Genomic DNA, 13,655 nt, shown 5'->3' on the forward strand with positions numbered 1-13,655 from the left:
CCAGATGAAGGTAAGAGTGGTTAGTAGAACAACGTGCCTCTCAAGACGCCACCGTTTTTCCCCCTTCTGATATGACAGGCGGAGTTGGGCTTGCTGTACCAAAGGGATGCATGCCAGGTTGATATTTGATAACAGCGTTGGGGGATTTGAAATTATGCGCGTTCGTTGTACACGGAGATCAAATGTAATCGGTGTGTATAGGTCATCTTCAGATAATTGAGTGACCTGATATTAACATAGGGCGTCACAGACCAGAAAATGTATCTGCTTATCAATTATGCATTACAGGCTTAGTACATACTATTCTACGAATGTGCTCGTAATTTATCTATAGACATGTTTTGGGGCCTATGACTGGACGCAGAAGAAATCAGGGATGCAACACTCATAAATGAGGCTAATTGATTTCCTGTGTCCATAGATCATATAAACCTCCTCCAATTGCCGATTGCGTTGTTATCACAATTCTCAGACGCCTTAGAACACGCAAATGATAGATAGCATCGGTATAATCGTATCTTTACAATATTCCATCAGACATGCACGTCGAATGCATACTTTACCCACAAGGCCTACAGGCCTACATTTTAGGAAAGTGTTTCAAGTGTTATGGGTAATGGTATTCTGCGCGCATTACTAAATTAAAGGGACAATGTAGGAAAACAGATATAAGGCCGTTGTCGTGTGCATGTTTTGCTTTAATGCCTCGTTGCAGTGAAATTCCCATGTGGTTGTGTGCATTAATTACTTGTTTAATGGGAGTATGACTAAAAATGTAAAAGAAGGATTAGGCACATGAAATGTAGCCTACGTCCGGTCCGCTTGGCTCACTTAAGATGCGAATAGAAAATCAGTCTGGATCTTACGGATCTATAAAGAGCATTTGCATCCCAGCCAGCTGTTCGCCAAAACAAATGTGTCAATTCAAACGCAGGCCTAATATTACTCACGTTACTCCAAGAATCAGAAATTGTAACGCAAAACGTATTCACTTTGAACTGCCAAATAATTTGTCAATGTTTTAAATTAACATTGAAGACATCACAAGGTAATGTGAACACTGACGCTGTAAATCTGTTTCAAATGGCAGTTATTTTTTTATCATGATATGAACATCCACAATTATCTTATTTGCACCTTGCAACTAAATTCTACTTTTATAATGTATTGGTGTGATGCTGGTTAGTAAATCTAATCAATTCATGAATATATAGCGTTTGAGAGTGGTTTCTGGTCAATTTCAACATGTGTAAGGCTCTCTTCCAGCAAATTTCCTGTAGCCTATGCAAAATATTAACTTTGAAATAACATAGTGCTAAAAAACATAGGTTTCAAAAACACTAATCTTACCGACGGAGAGAAATAGTTATTATTTTTAACGGAAATTTTAGAGTAAATCAAATGTAAATCAAATGTAGATCTGTTTGCTTATGCAAGCATATATAGATTGTGAATTCCTTCCATATTCTAGTATCTTAATTAATGTAGGCCTAAAAACAAGAACATACAAATGGTAGGCTATGTGTTATGAATGACGTTTTACTCAATTCTATTACAATTAGTTTATTCGAGGTTTTTATTTCGTTGTTGTTGTAAATGGAGCGTTTCTTAGTTTACACTGTCTTTAACTACACATGCACGTAGACGCAGACGAACACACCCACTGAGGCACACACACACACACACACACTCACGCAGACACACACCCACGCACTCTGTCAAAGCTCGAGAGAGAGAAAAAAAATGCGCCACTCTTAGGCTGTCTGTCTGGAGAAAAAATTCGTTGAGGCTGAAGACGATCCAAGGAGAGAGAATGACCTATTGAAATGACAGCGCCTGCTTCGCAATTTCTAAAAGCACTGTAGCTAGATGGTTGTATGCGCTTATATAATACACAATCATACGTGGCATAGCGTTTTGATCAGATAAGCGGGAAAGATAAGATATCTATGTAGCGCTGAGACTTTTTCCTTCGGGAGGCGGACAGCAACTTTAATATTTTGGACCTGGAAGTTCGATGTCTCAGGTCCTTATCTGAAGGGTGATAAGCAGAGCCATCGGTGTGGAATTTACCTCTTAACCAGACAAGAATAAAACAAGAAAGGGCGTTAGGCGCTGGTGTCTTCGACTACGGTAAGTGCGAAGGCCACTCTTTGCGGAGAGTTAATGCAAGTGAAGGAATTCGTTCCACCTCGGTTAGCCTTTTTGGCGTAATCTGTGAAAGTCTGATGTGAATTTCATCAGCACCGTTGTAAGATAAAAATGATAAGTGAGTTCGTGGCAGGTTTCACCTTGTAAGTCCGCTTGATGATAATGATGTAACGTTAGCATTGAATGGAACATGGAATGGATTTGACTTCATGGTCTCGCGCCTCAAATTAATGCCGAAATATATGGTTAATCATTTTCATAATACAGACAGGCTGTTGAATTCGTGCTGTTGAAGTGAACGGCGCAACCTTAAAAAATAAAGAATGTATTAATAAAGATTATTGTTGACTATCATTCAACAATTTGTTGTGGTCTACTGGACTGATTTACATATCAATTGCGTTGCGGATATTGCTATGATTGAACTCTAAATCTCAAACTGGATCAGATTTCAATAAAAAATATTATGGGCTATTTATATTATCTTTCCATGTCTATTATAGTAGGCTAATAGTCCTAAAAATGATTGTTTACTTCCTTTTTTATTTTGCATGTATCCTTTACACAAATAAAAGGCACGTTAATAATGACATACCCAAATACGGATCATTTAGGCTCACCACTATGCTAACAACGAATATAGACAGAATGTAATAATAGCATTCAAATAATTAGACACTCATGGTATCACAATACACCACTTTAAATTGACCTATTTATTATTATTATTATTATTATTATTATTATTATGCTTTCCTTGATGGTGGTAGTGTTAGTCTATGATGGTAGTATTAGGCCTAATAGAGGCAGGAGCAGTGTGCCTAGTATTAGTAAAGTGTTTGCCATAACGAGAAACTTACATAGTCATTTATATTATTTGTAATGGTGGAGCTCAAATGTGCACTAACTATGCATGCAAGTTCAATTGGAATTAGTAGAATATCAACTTCTACAACCAGGTAACTAGACCCCCTAATCGTGTATTATATGGCTATTTGAATTATTACTCGGTTATTACTTTGTTATTTGGAAGTAAAATGAATCGAATGAATAGTATCAATCAATTCTAAAATGTCTCACATACAGGTCTACCAGCGTACAAGGCTATTGCTGCTTTTTAGGGCAATGTCGTTTTATTCAGGCAAAAAAATGTACAGGAAATTCCAAATTCAAGTGAATATAATTTTTATTTTCGAAATGTACATTTCTCAAATTTTTGTCACTTAGTGGACATTCTTGTCCAGAGCAACTTACAGGAGCAATTAGCTTAGGTTAAGTGCCTTGCTCAAGGGCACATCGACTTTTTCACCTAGACCTTTCGGTTTACTGGCCAAATGCTCTTACCTGCTAGGCCATCTGCCGCATATTTCTAGGTGAGACTTCTTGGAAATTGCTATTCCCTGTCAATGCCATTTCCAAACCCAATGTAATGGATCAGGGGCGAGGGGGAGCCCCCTGAAATATTGAATGAAAGCTCATTACTGCCGCTGATTAGATGACATGAGGGATTTGCAGTAACCTTACAACCTGACACCCCATCTTTCATTTTACTTCGAAATACACAAGAACCTGCTCCACTCAAACCAGGGTTCTCCAGGTACACACCATGTAAAACTTAACCTCCAATGTCTAACCCTTTTGAATAAAATCACAGATGTAGACTATGTAGCAGGTGAGGCGAGTAGGAGTTATGTGTGGCGCTGGCGGGTCCAAAGTGAAAGAGAGAATGAATGGGGAAAACGGTTAACAGCATGATTGCATGCAAATTTCCCATCTTAAATTATCATAAGCAAACAGTCGGGAAGCCTGGCCTAATAAAATCCCATCTGTGTTACTTCATATCGAGTTAGTATAGAGCTGCGATAATGAATTTTTTAATATCCCACCGACAGACATCTCAATCAGACACTAATCCCGTGATTTTACTGCGGAATCACTCAACTTCCAGTGCCCCAAACTGCTGCATGCCACCGGAACAATTTACACCAACCCCCGTCACAGAGCACCCAGTAAACCGTTGCATTGCTTTTCTGTAGGAACTGCATTTAAAGAGCTCCTTGTGTTATAGGGTTCAAAACCAATGATCAGTAGGCCTATTCAAATGCAAAAATAGCGGAGTGTTTATATGACAATTGTGTTATAATTGAAACATACAGGTGTGACAATTGTGTTTGACCCTATACTGCAATGTCTTGATTGTACATTAAGAAAAATGTTGTGATTTTGAGCACACGGTGTTGCGTGTATTCGATGCAACCGGTTCAGCATGATCATACTAAATCCAGTCTCTTTTCTTTTCCAGAAGCGGTTCCCCTAATTGCGATAATGGACCCCCACTGCCGCAAGCTTGCGTCAACTTGTGGACAAATAGGTGAGCATATATGTGTAACTACTGTGCCACAACACTTCAATTGGAAATTCTTCAAACTTCTCCCACTGCAGAAAACAGATGCTAAGATTATAACAGCATCATTTCATGTTTTGGTTCATTTGCATATCAGAAAATAAGAGGAATTTTCGTTCCTAAAATATCATGGATCTGTCTAGGCCAGCGTTTCCCAAACTCGGTCCTCGGGACCCCAAAGGCTGCATGTTTTATTTGTATTTTTTGCACTAGCACTACACAGCGGATTCAAATAATCAACTAATCTCGAGGACCGAGTTTGGGAAACGCTCGTCTAGGCCTATGTAGGTGTATCACCAGTCCAGTTCTTTTGAGGAAAATTGGTTTTTATACTGACTTAGATTGCCACCTGGTGGCCGGGTATTGATGTGCAGTAGTGCGCCACTGGGAAAGAGAATAGGGAAAGACCTACGCATATATTCATTGCACCCAGCTTTCGTTAAGCTGCCAAGGGTTACAGACAACACGCGGAAATATATATGGACTACTTTTTTGTTGTTGTCATGTTGTCCTCTTCATTTGAAGTAGGGCCTACCAAGTAGTCCAATACCCCACCTTTGGTCTATGAATAAAAGGCTTTTTGATAATTATATTTCCTCAAATATAAGGCACTCTTATTTTCTAAGGGACTACCATTAAAAAGTGTCATAGTGTAATTTCTATTGCAACTCGTGTGGCTATCAATGCATCTTGCATCAAGTTGTGGCTCATATCAGTTATGTCAAAATATGATGACGCATTTAAATCCATACACAGCAATATTCACATAAACAACAGCATATAACGAAAAATACAGTGTATTTCGTCTGGGCCAAGTCTGTAAGGTTGGAGTGGATTTCATTTATTGTGTAATTAGGGAATAACATAAAACGAATCTTGTTGAAGTGCTAAACGAATTGCCAGTTTGGCAACTCTTAATTTAGCTCATTTTATTTTCATTCATGATATATTGGATCTAATCAAGTGGCAAAGCAGGCATCAGCCCGTGGGGCTACTTTCCTCCATAGCAACAACTTGAGCAAGGACGGCATTGTGATCCCTCATTGATTAACAATAATAAGATAAATAGAAACACATAATTATATGAGGTAATGCAAAGACGAACCAACGAGGCTTGCACATGTAGGCACCGGAGTGAAGAGACACTCGAGCAACCTGATTATTGGCGATCCCTTTCAACTGTTTTACAACGGCCTTAATATATTCAGGTCTTGTCAGATTGACTCCAGGGAAAACTAAATGTATAATGAAAGCTTATTCGTGAGGAGGAATATACTAATGGAGGAATCTGATGTCCCCTTAATCCTATGTAAAAAGCCTTGTCGTGTCCCTTATATTGACTGAATTGCTAATTAATGGCCCTCTATGGCGTGTCGCGCGCGATAATCCACAGAAGAGAGAACGCATTCTGAAGGTAAAAATGAAGAGGAAACCGATAATCCACTGCAAATCTAGTATTACTTTCAGCAAAATAATTGAGCAATCAAAATTTCTTGGCTTGCAGAGCCTACATAAAAATGTAGTCTTCAATGCCATTTAAATGTTTTTATTTTTATAGTATATTGTTATTATTATTATTATGATTATTATTCTTAGTAGTAGAAGTAGTAGTATTAGTAATATTAGTAGTATTAGTAGTGGTGGTAGTAGTATCATTAAAACAATCTGTAATTCAGGGTAATATCCCACTGGGCAGATACTGGGTGCATAAACGTTGTTTCTACGTAATTTCAATGAAATTACGTTGAACCAACGCGGAATAGATGTTGACTTCTGTGCCCAATGGGAATTTGAATTGTTAAATTGTTCACAAAATCCTTGCTAACACGCAGAATGCAGGTTATTGCTTAATAAGGCCCGAGGCTACATCATCATTCAAATAAAATGAGTTTACCACTTGTAGATCACAACGTATAACACCCAAGCGAATTGCATTGCACCGAATGACCTGTGATAGACCCAACCTCTGACCGAATCATATGAGGGGGATTTAAACAAATAGAATTCACCTGATATGCCAGACTCGGGCCCAGGAAAAGACAGGCGTGAGAATACTCACCTAAACTGAATAAATACATGATGTAAGGAAGACATGCAGGCTAAATTCACATCTTCATTCAAGGACTGCATATATTATTGTCCAGCTGTGTACAGTGGGGTGGCTAAACACACAGCGCAGGGTTATTCTTTATAACTCTATAGGGAGGATGGAGGCATAACCATACCCGTGGTTTTGACAGCTCTCTCTCCCGCGCTCCATGGTCCGCGCGCGGCTCTCCCACAAGAGTGCAAATGAGGTGTATATCAAGGGCTTTCACGGGATTAGCCCAATAATGTATTAGCAGCGCCCATATCCTGATATCCACGAGATTGGGAAGAAAAGATGCGTGATGTCTATATATTATGCAGTTTACATTCAGATTAAAGACAAAGTATGCATGAAATAATTAGAATACATTTTTTGTAGTTATGAAGAAAGTTATTTGTATTATTAGTATTGCTATTAACAATGCATTCAACGGACTATAATACATGTAATATATTATATGATATGTGGAGGCTGACAATCAAATCATTTTCTATCATGTTACATATTAATTTAATTTTTATTCCATGGACATTTGAATGATGTTTGCATTTACAGTATTAACGCACATGCCTAAGGGGAAGAATACTAGTCCCATGTCAACTGCTGTCAAACGCCTGCATAGAGAATATCCGCCATGCATACGGCCATTTATCTGCAATGGGAAATCAGCTCGAAGTCATTAAAAGTCCTTATTCCAAATTATTAGGCAAATGAGAATTTTATTAGATTAAAAAGCACTACAAGTCGACTTCCTGAGAACAGCTGAAAGGTCTAAGCGCACAGGATACCCAGCTAAGCACCGAGATAAAAATGAGTAATTTCGAGGAAATCGAATGACCTAAACCGGTGCTTCCCAAAACTCGGTCCTGGGGACCCGAATCGGTGCAATTTTGTTTGCCCTAGCTCTACACAGCTGATTCAAACAACCAAAGATTAATGATGAGTTGAGTTTTTGAATCAGCTGTGTAGTGCTAGGGCAAAAAACATAGCGTGCACCCCTTGGGGTCCCCAGGACCGACTTTTGGAAACCAAGGCCCTTGCATTTTTGCCCAATTGTTTAGTGACTAATAAGATTGAATGTGTGCCTAGAGTGTGTCACTTGCCTTCTGATACGATTGATTTGTCTGGTCATCATTTATCTGTTATGCTCGAAATGGCCAACAACTTGAAAAATGTCAACATCCGTTCTGTGAACTATCGGCAGTGGGGTCAGCGCATCCTGGTTTCCCCATCATATAAATATAGCCTTGCTCTTTTGCGCATTGCTCGGAGATGACTGTTTATGAAAGGTCAGTTCATCAGGTGATCTCTGTTGCATGGTTTCTTCAACATATGATTAGCAAGAACAGAGAATAAATAGGCTAGACAATTTTGACCAAATAAATGCATCATGACCCCCTGTTGGTATGACTTGAATGTTAGATGCAATTTCCCTAGTTGGGTATGTTGTCCATTAAAATCCTCGTGTAAATGTCTGAGAGTAGAATGCACACGACGCGAGTGACGTGCGTTGCAATACTGGTGTTTTATAACGGTGTACTATAGACTTTTCATTGAAAGAAGGAAGACTGTATATGTTTTTATCTTGGGGGTCTGCAGAATGGGCATTCGGTGCATCGTCGGTACACTACCCCATGCGTCCCGTCTCTCTTGACATGGTTTTATTTGGAAGAAAAATAAGCTATGTACCCCGCATGAACACATTGGCAGACGTATTTTATTTCCCCGTGTGCGGGTTGGCTGGGCAAACCTTCATGTCCACATTGACGGCCTGTCAGAAAATGGGAGTGCTCTCGGTGACGTCAAAGGCATAGGAGAGAGGCACAGTGGTACAGCCAGGGCGCAGCGAACAGCTGAAATGAAGAGCGAGCGGCGTAGTGTGTGTATGCCTCTGGATCTAATATCACCTACCTGTCCTTGTCACTCTGATTCTCCGCGCAGCAAGCAGTATCAGCCCGATTTATCTATTTGCCCCTGCTTCAATCAAAACGCTGTGGGTTTTTTCTCCGACGCGAATTATGCTGGGTTTCTTCTAAATAGATTTTAAGCAATTCAAACAAAGGTGTTTGTTTTTTTGTTTTACTATAATTTGCGAGGGAGAAGCGTTGATAGAAATCTTGACACCACTGATTCCCACTTTCTCCTATCGGCCGGACGTCTCTCTTTTTTTTGCTTGCATTGAGAGAACTTAATCCGCCTCTGACAGTGCGTCGTGCGCTTTCCTATCCATATGAACTCTATGAAGGATCCATTGAATTTAGACCATCACCACCACCACCAAACCGGGACTAAACTCTCTTCCACGCAACACAAGGCACTAGCAATGGCCTCTAGTCTGCAGCCGTTGCAGCGGTCTGTGGACTCCAAACACCGGTTAGAGGTACACACGGTATCGGACACCTCCAGTCCAGAGTCCGTAGGTAAGAATCATCCCGTGGTGCATACTGTCAGCACATGACTTTGAGAGGAGGGGATGGTCGTGTTTTTGTTGATAAAGAACAAAAGATGGCTCCCTTACAGCCCCTCTCAACAAAGGCATTTTGAGACCGAGGAAGATGATATTTTACGAATGCAAATAGTCATTGGACATATAAGACTGACAGAGGGTCACTTTGTTTGACTATGCAGATATTCGGATTGTGATTGTGCCAGTAATTGGTTTATTTGTGTTATAAGTGTCACCAAACTTGACGCGATCATTACTCACATAACCTTTGACTCTGGTGAAGTTCTATTTTTGTTGTGATCATGTTTAATGTCTTTACGCATACCTTTATACGTGTAATACATTTAAAATGTGAAATGTAAGCCTTTTTCGATGAAAGATAAAACAGATAAACGTTTTAAATGACCATTTGTACAGTATTACCATTGGCACATTGTGCAAATAAAACAAAACAATCAATGTCCTACTGACATTGTTTTGGAGTCACGTTTTATATGACCTTTTTGTAATGTATCTGCATAAACATTCCAAAATAAGGAATCGTAACGTTATGAGTAGTATTAGCATAAGAGTAACTGTTGGTTAAGGGCTTGTAAAGTAAACATGTCAGGGTTGTAGTATTCGGCGCATGTGACAAATAAAGTTTGATTCGATTTTTGATTCAAAGGATTTAAAATGGGTTCAAGTTTCACCAGGATGATATCACCGAGGATACTTCACTGCCTGTGACTGACCCGACCACAATATATTATGTATTTGTTTACTCTCTCCACAGAGAAAGACTCAAAGGGTCAGAGCAAAAATGACGACTCTTCAGACGACCCTTCTAAAAAGAAGCGACAGCGCCGACAGAGGACTCACTTTACCAGCCAGCAGCTTCAGGAACTGGAGGCCACGTTCCAGCGGAATCGCTATCCGGACATGTCTACAAGAGAGGAGATAGCCGTGTGGACCAACCTCACCGAGGCCCGTGTCCGGGTAAGGCCCCTGGGAATAAACCAACACTATTTATGTGCATCATTTCGGGTGATTTGTGCCACTCATATTGAGTGGAGGCAAGGACGTCAATTATCACACAAGCATAACGTTAATTGCGCGCGGCCAGAACATGTTTTCTTGGGACATAATAGGTTGCCTAAAGCAAAACACCAAACATTAGATGGCTAAGCCTATAATTCATTGTTATTTAGAAAAAGTAAAATGATAGGCCACCCACTTTACACAAATATGTTTTACTGTAAAATAGTACGATTTTACTGTCAATATCAATGAAGTGGATACGATGGAAATGGTTGAAATATAACAATGTCACACATTTACTATATTTACAACTAACATCACAGTATTGTTAGAAATCTAACATTGCCGATAACAAGACAAGCACGGTTGTTAATTAGTTGTAGAAAACAAATAATAACTACAGGCTAAACTGTTAGTGGTTAGGAGACAGACACCAATCGTGTTGCTACGTTCATGTGAAATAGGTGCAAAGCTTGTATATTGTGTGTCACTCTCGTGATGTATAAATAAGGTCACTGACGTGTTTGTCTTTGCCTATGGAGGAATAGGCTTACACACCTTCCGAAATTAAGACGGTTCAATGACAACTAGGAACGCTGGATGTGTTGTTGGGGTTATATTGGAATCAACCCGGATTGTTTTGCATGAGAGAAAGGGAATCAATTACGCCCTGTTGCAATCCAACATAGGCTTGTATCACAAGGAGCGTTGCGCTTTTGAAATAAATTACGTTACAATAGTTGTTTTGATAACGTCAAGTAATTACAAGTTTGAGAACAACTCTATATATTTAAAGCATATCCTGTGTTTACACTTTTAGTTGTGGGTATATTTTTGCAAACTGACACGGTCAAGATTTGTCATTTGTGAGAAATTAATTTAATTGATTTACAGTTCTATGTCTGATTTTGATTTAAGACACATCTAAAGGCCATACATGAACAACAAAAAAGTACGACATTTGGTTAATTGCTGACCAATTAGGCTACCCATCAATTCTTCTGAATTGTACAGGATAACCAACAAGTCGTATTTACGTTGGCTATAAAATAAAGCACATGGGGCCTTACATGTAGCCTAAAGGCCTACATAATTATCAAATTCTGAACTCCTCTTTTTGTTTGTTTTAGGTTTGGTTCAAGAACCGGCGAGCAAAATGGAGGAAAAGGGAAAGGAATCAACAAGCTGAGCTATGCAAGAACGGCTTCGGTCCTCAGTTCAATGGACTTATGCAGCCCTACGATGATATGTACCCCAGCTACACGTATAACAACTGGGCCGCCAAAGGGCTAACGTCGGCTTCCCTGTCGACCAAAAGCTTCCCTTTTTTCAATTCCATGAATGTCAACCCTTTGTCATCGCAGACGATGTTCTCCCCGCCGAACTCCATTTCTTCAATGAGCATGACCTCTAGCATGGTGCCGTCCGCGGTCACTGGCGTGCCCGGTTCGAGCCTCAACAGCCTCAATAACTTGAACAACCTCAGCAACCCCTCTCTTAATTCGGGAGTTCCCACGCCAACCTGCCCATACGCCCCGCCGACTCCCCCTTATGTGTACAGGGACACTTGCAACTCCAGTCTGGCTAGCCTGAGACTGAAAGCCAAGCAGCACTCGAGTTTTGGATACACCAGTGTTCAGAATCCGGCCTCAAATCTGAGCGCTTGCCAGTACGCCGTGGATAGACCAGTCTAATACCTGAGAATACATAAACCCCAGTCACAGGAACGATAGACTACCTTTTTTTCTTTTTCAAAAGGGCACGAGAAGACTAAACCACTGAAATGAGCTAAACCCTGCGATGGAGCTTTAAACTTAAACGGAAGTTATTAGGTATTTTTTGCTAATGAGTATTTTGTTCTTCACCCGCGAGTGCAGAATTTAGGATAGACCTACTTTATTTTCGAAGCGTGTTTATTTGAAAGTTTCGAATTTTGGACGTTAATTGACTGAAAGGTTGTATATATATCTAAATATCATCTCCAGTTTATTGAGGCGAATGCTCTTGCTCTCTTCTCAAGGTTCAATTTAACAAAGCATGTGGAAAACCCTAAAGGAATAATGTTTTGCTTGCAAACAAGGGAATGTACATACTAAACGCACCAGTTGTGTGTTTCTAACATAAATTTATCATTAAATGTCTGTGTGAATATCGATTTAGAGTAGCAATCCTGGGTATAAAAAGACGCATCAAAGGTTCCTGCAAAATGACATTGGTTTTGCTCTGTGTATACTATTTGGTATGGAATTTTGTTTCGTTTTTTTCAACATCAAAAAAATAAACTATTGTGTTTTATTTAATGGAAGTAAATACATTGTTCAAAACTTTTGTTGAGGAATTTTGTGCCGATCCAAGTATTCGTGTGAGTTTTGTCGAGTCTATGTGTCTGTTGGGTTTCGATTATGCGAGCTACTAACCCGGCTAATCTATAGCGAAAACAATGGCCCTCTCCAATACACATATGAGTCAAGATGCCCCGTCAGATTAACCGCTGAATACATGTCTGCCTCTTAGCCAAGGCCTCCGAGTGATCACTGGTGCTTGAAATAACACTGGAATCAACAAACAGGAATTGGAACGAACAACAAAGGCACGAGCTCATTAACCTCTGACGTATACTAATCACGAGGGCACGACTCCTGAAAAGAGATGCAAAATATAGCCTAGCACTGGAAGTTTACGATGGGTTTCTTGATACATCATGTGATTATAGGCCTACATAACATATTCGTCTATGTCAGTAATTGTACATAATACATTACCATAATCAATAATACCAATACAAGGTTAGGCTATTGTATTTTGACCAGCGCAATGTTCTACGAATCTCTCATAAACACAACGATAAACTATTGTCAAACTATTCTGTAGCCTATTGAGCATTGAGAGCTAGGCCTATGGCGTCATGTTCTAGGCGTAGGCGTTCATATGGTAAATATGTGCACTTTTGCTATACCTTATTTGTTCGGCAGATGAACAACAACCTCTCTTTTCAATGAGATAACAATAACAACAATAATCATCATTATATCAATAACAATTGGACAACTATGACTACGACAATGACAGTGTTATACCTTGCTAAAAAGTGCCTACCTTTTTTTTTATGTGGCCGAGCCTACTATTTTTTTTTTCAGATAGCCAATCCTATTTTATACATTGTGTTGACACGTTTGATCCACCATTGTAGTTTTGTCTAGACAGTCCCGTTTATGATGTGCTGTGGTCCGTCATCAAATGCACCAGTGCGTTTATAGAAAATCAGAACAACTCCACAGCACCGAGAAAATATAATTCACAAGTTTGAACAAACAAACAAAGAGAGGTATATAGCTAGGGGACGGAGGAGGCGGTACGTGTGATTTCATGACTTCAGGGCAGAGCTCAAGCTCATTTTAGGGCGCAGATGAAAAATTGAAACGTTATCACTGTTGGCCACATTGACTAAGAATACAAATCCCCCTTCAAACTTTCAGCAGATGTCGAGGGAAATAGCCTTCCGTTCTAAATCAAATGGAATGTGAAGGGTAGTTTTATTTAGGCTT

General features: G+C 39.7%; 1 protein-coding gene across 2 annotated transcripts; it reads left to right on the top strand.

Annotated features, from left to right (window-relative positions):
* The first annotated feature begins 1,771 nt into the window (after window positions 1-1,771).
* LOC135545213 (pituitary homeobox 2) lies at window positions 1,772-12,410 on the top strand. Of its 2 annotated transcripts, XM_064972839.1 has the most exons (4): window positions 1,772-2,133; window positions 4,454-4,522; window positions 9,866-10,068; window positions 11,241-12,410. In XM_064972839.1, exons 2-4 carry the CDS (start codon window positions 4,477-4,479, stop codon window positions 11,802-11,804), a joined length of 813 nt encoding a protein of 270 aa, XP_064828911.1. In that variant the 5' UTR covers window positions 1,772-2,133; window positions 4,454-4,476; the 3' UTR covers window positions 11,805-12,410. The 2 variants fall into 2 exon arrangements, with proteins under 2 accessions (XP_064828911.1, XP_064828913.1); XM_064972841.1 differs by lacking the exons at window positions 1,772-2,133; window positions 4,454-4,522 and adding an exon at window positions 8,557-9,064.
* The last annotated feature ends 1,245 nt before the right edge of the window (window positions 12,411-13,655 follow it).

Source organism: Oncorhynchus masou, chromosome 9, assembly GCF_036934945.1.
Source record: "Oncorhynchus masou masou isolate Uvic2021 chromosome 9, UVic_Omas_1.1, whole genome shotgun sequence".
Classification (NCBI taxonomy): domain Eukaryota; kingdom Metazoa; phylum Chordata; class Actinopteri; order Salmoniformes; family Salmonidae; genus Oncorhynchus; species Oncorhynchus masou.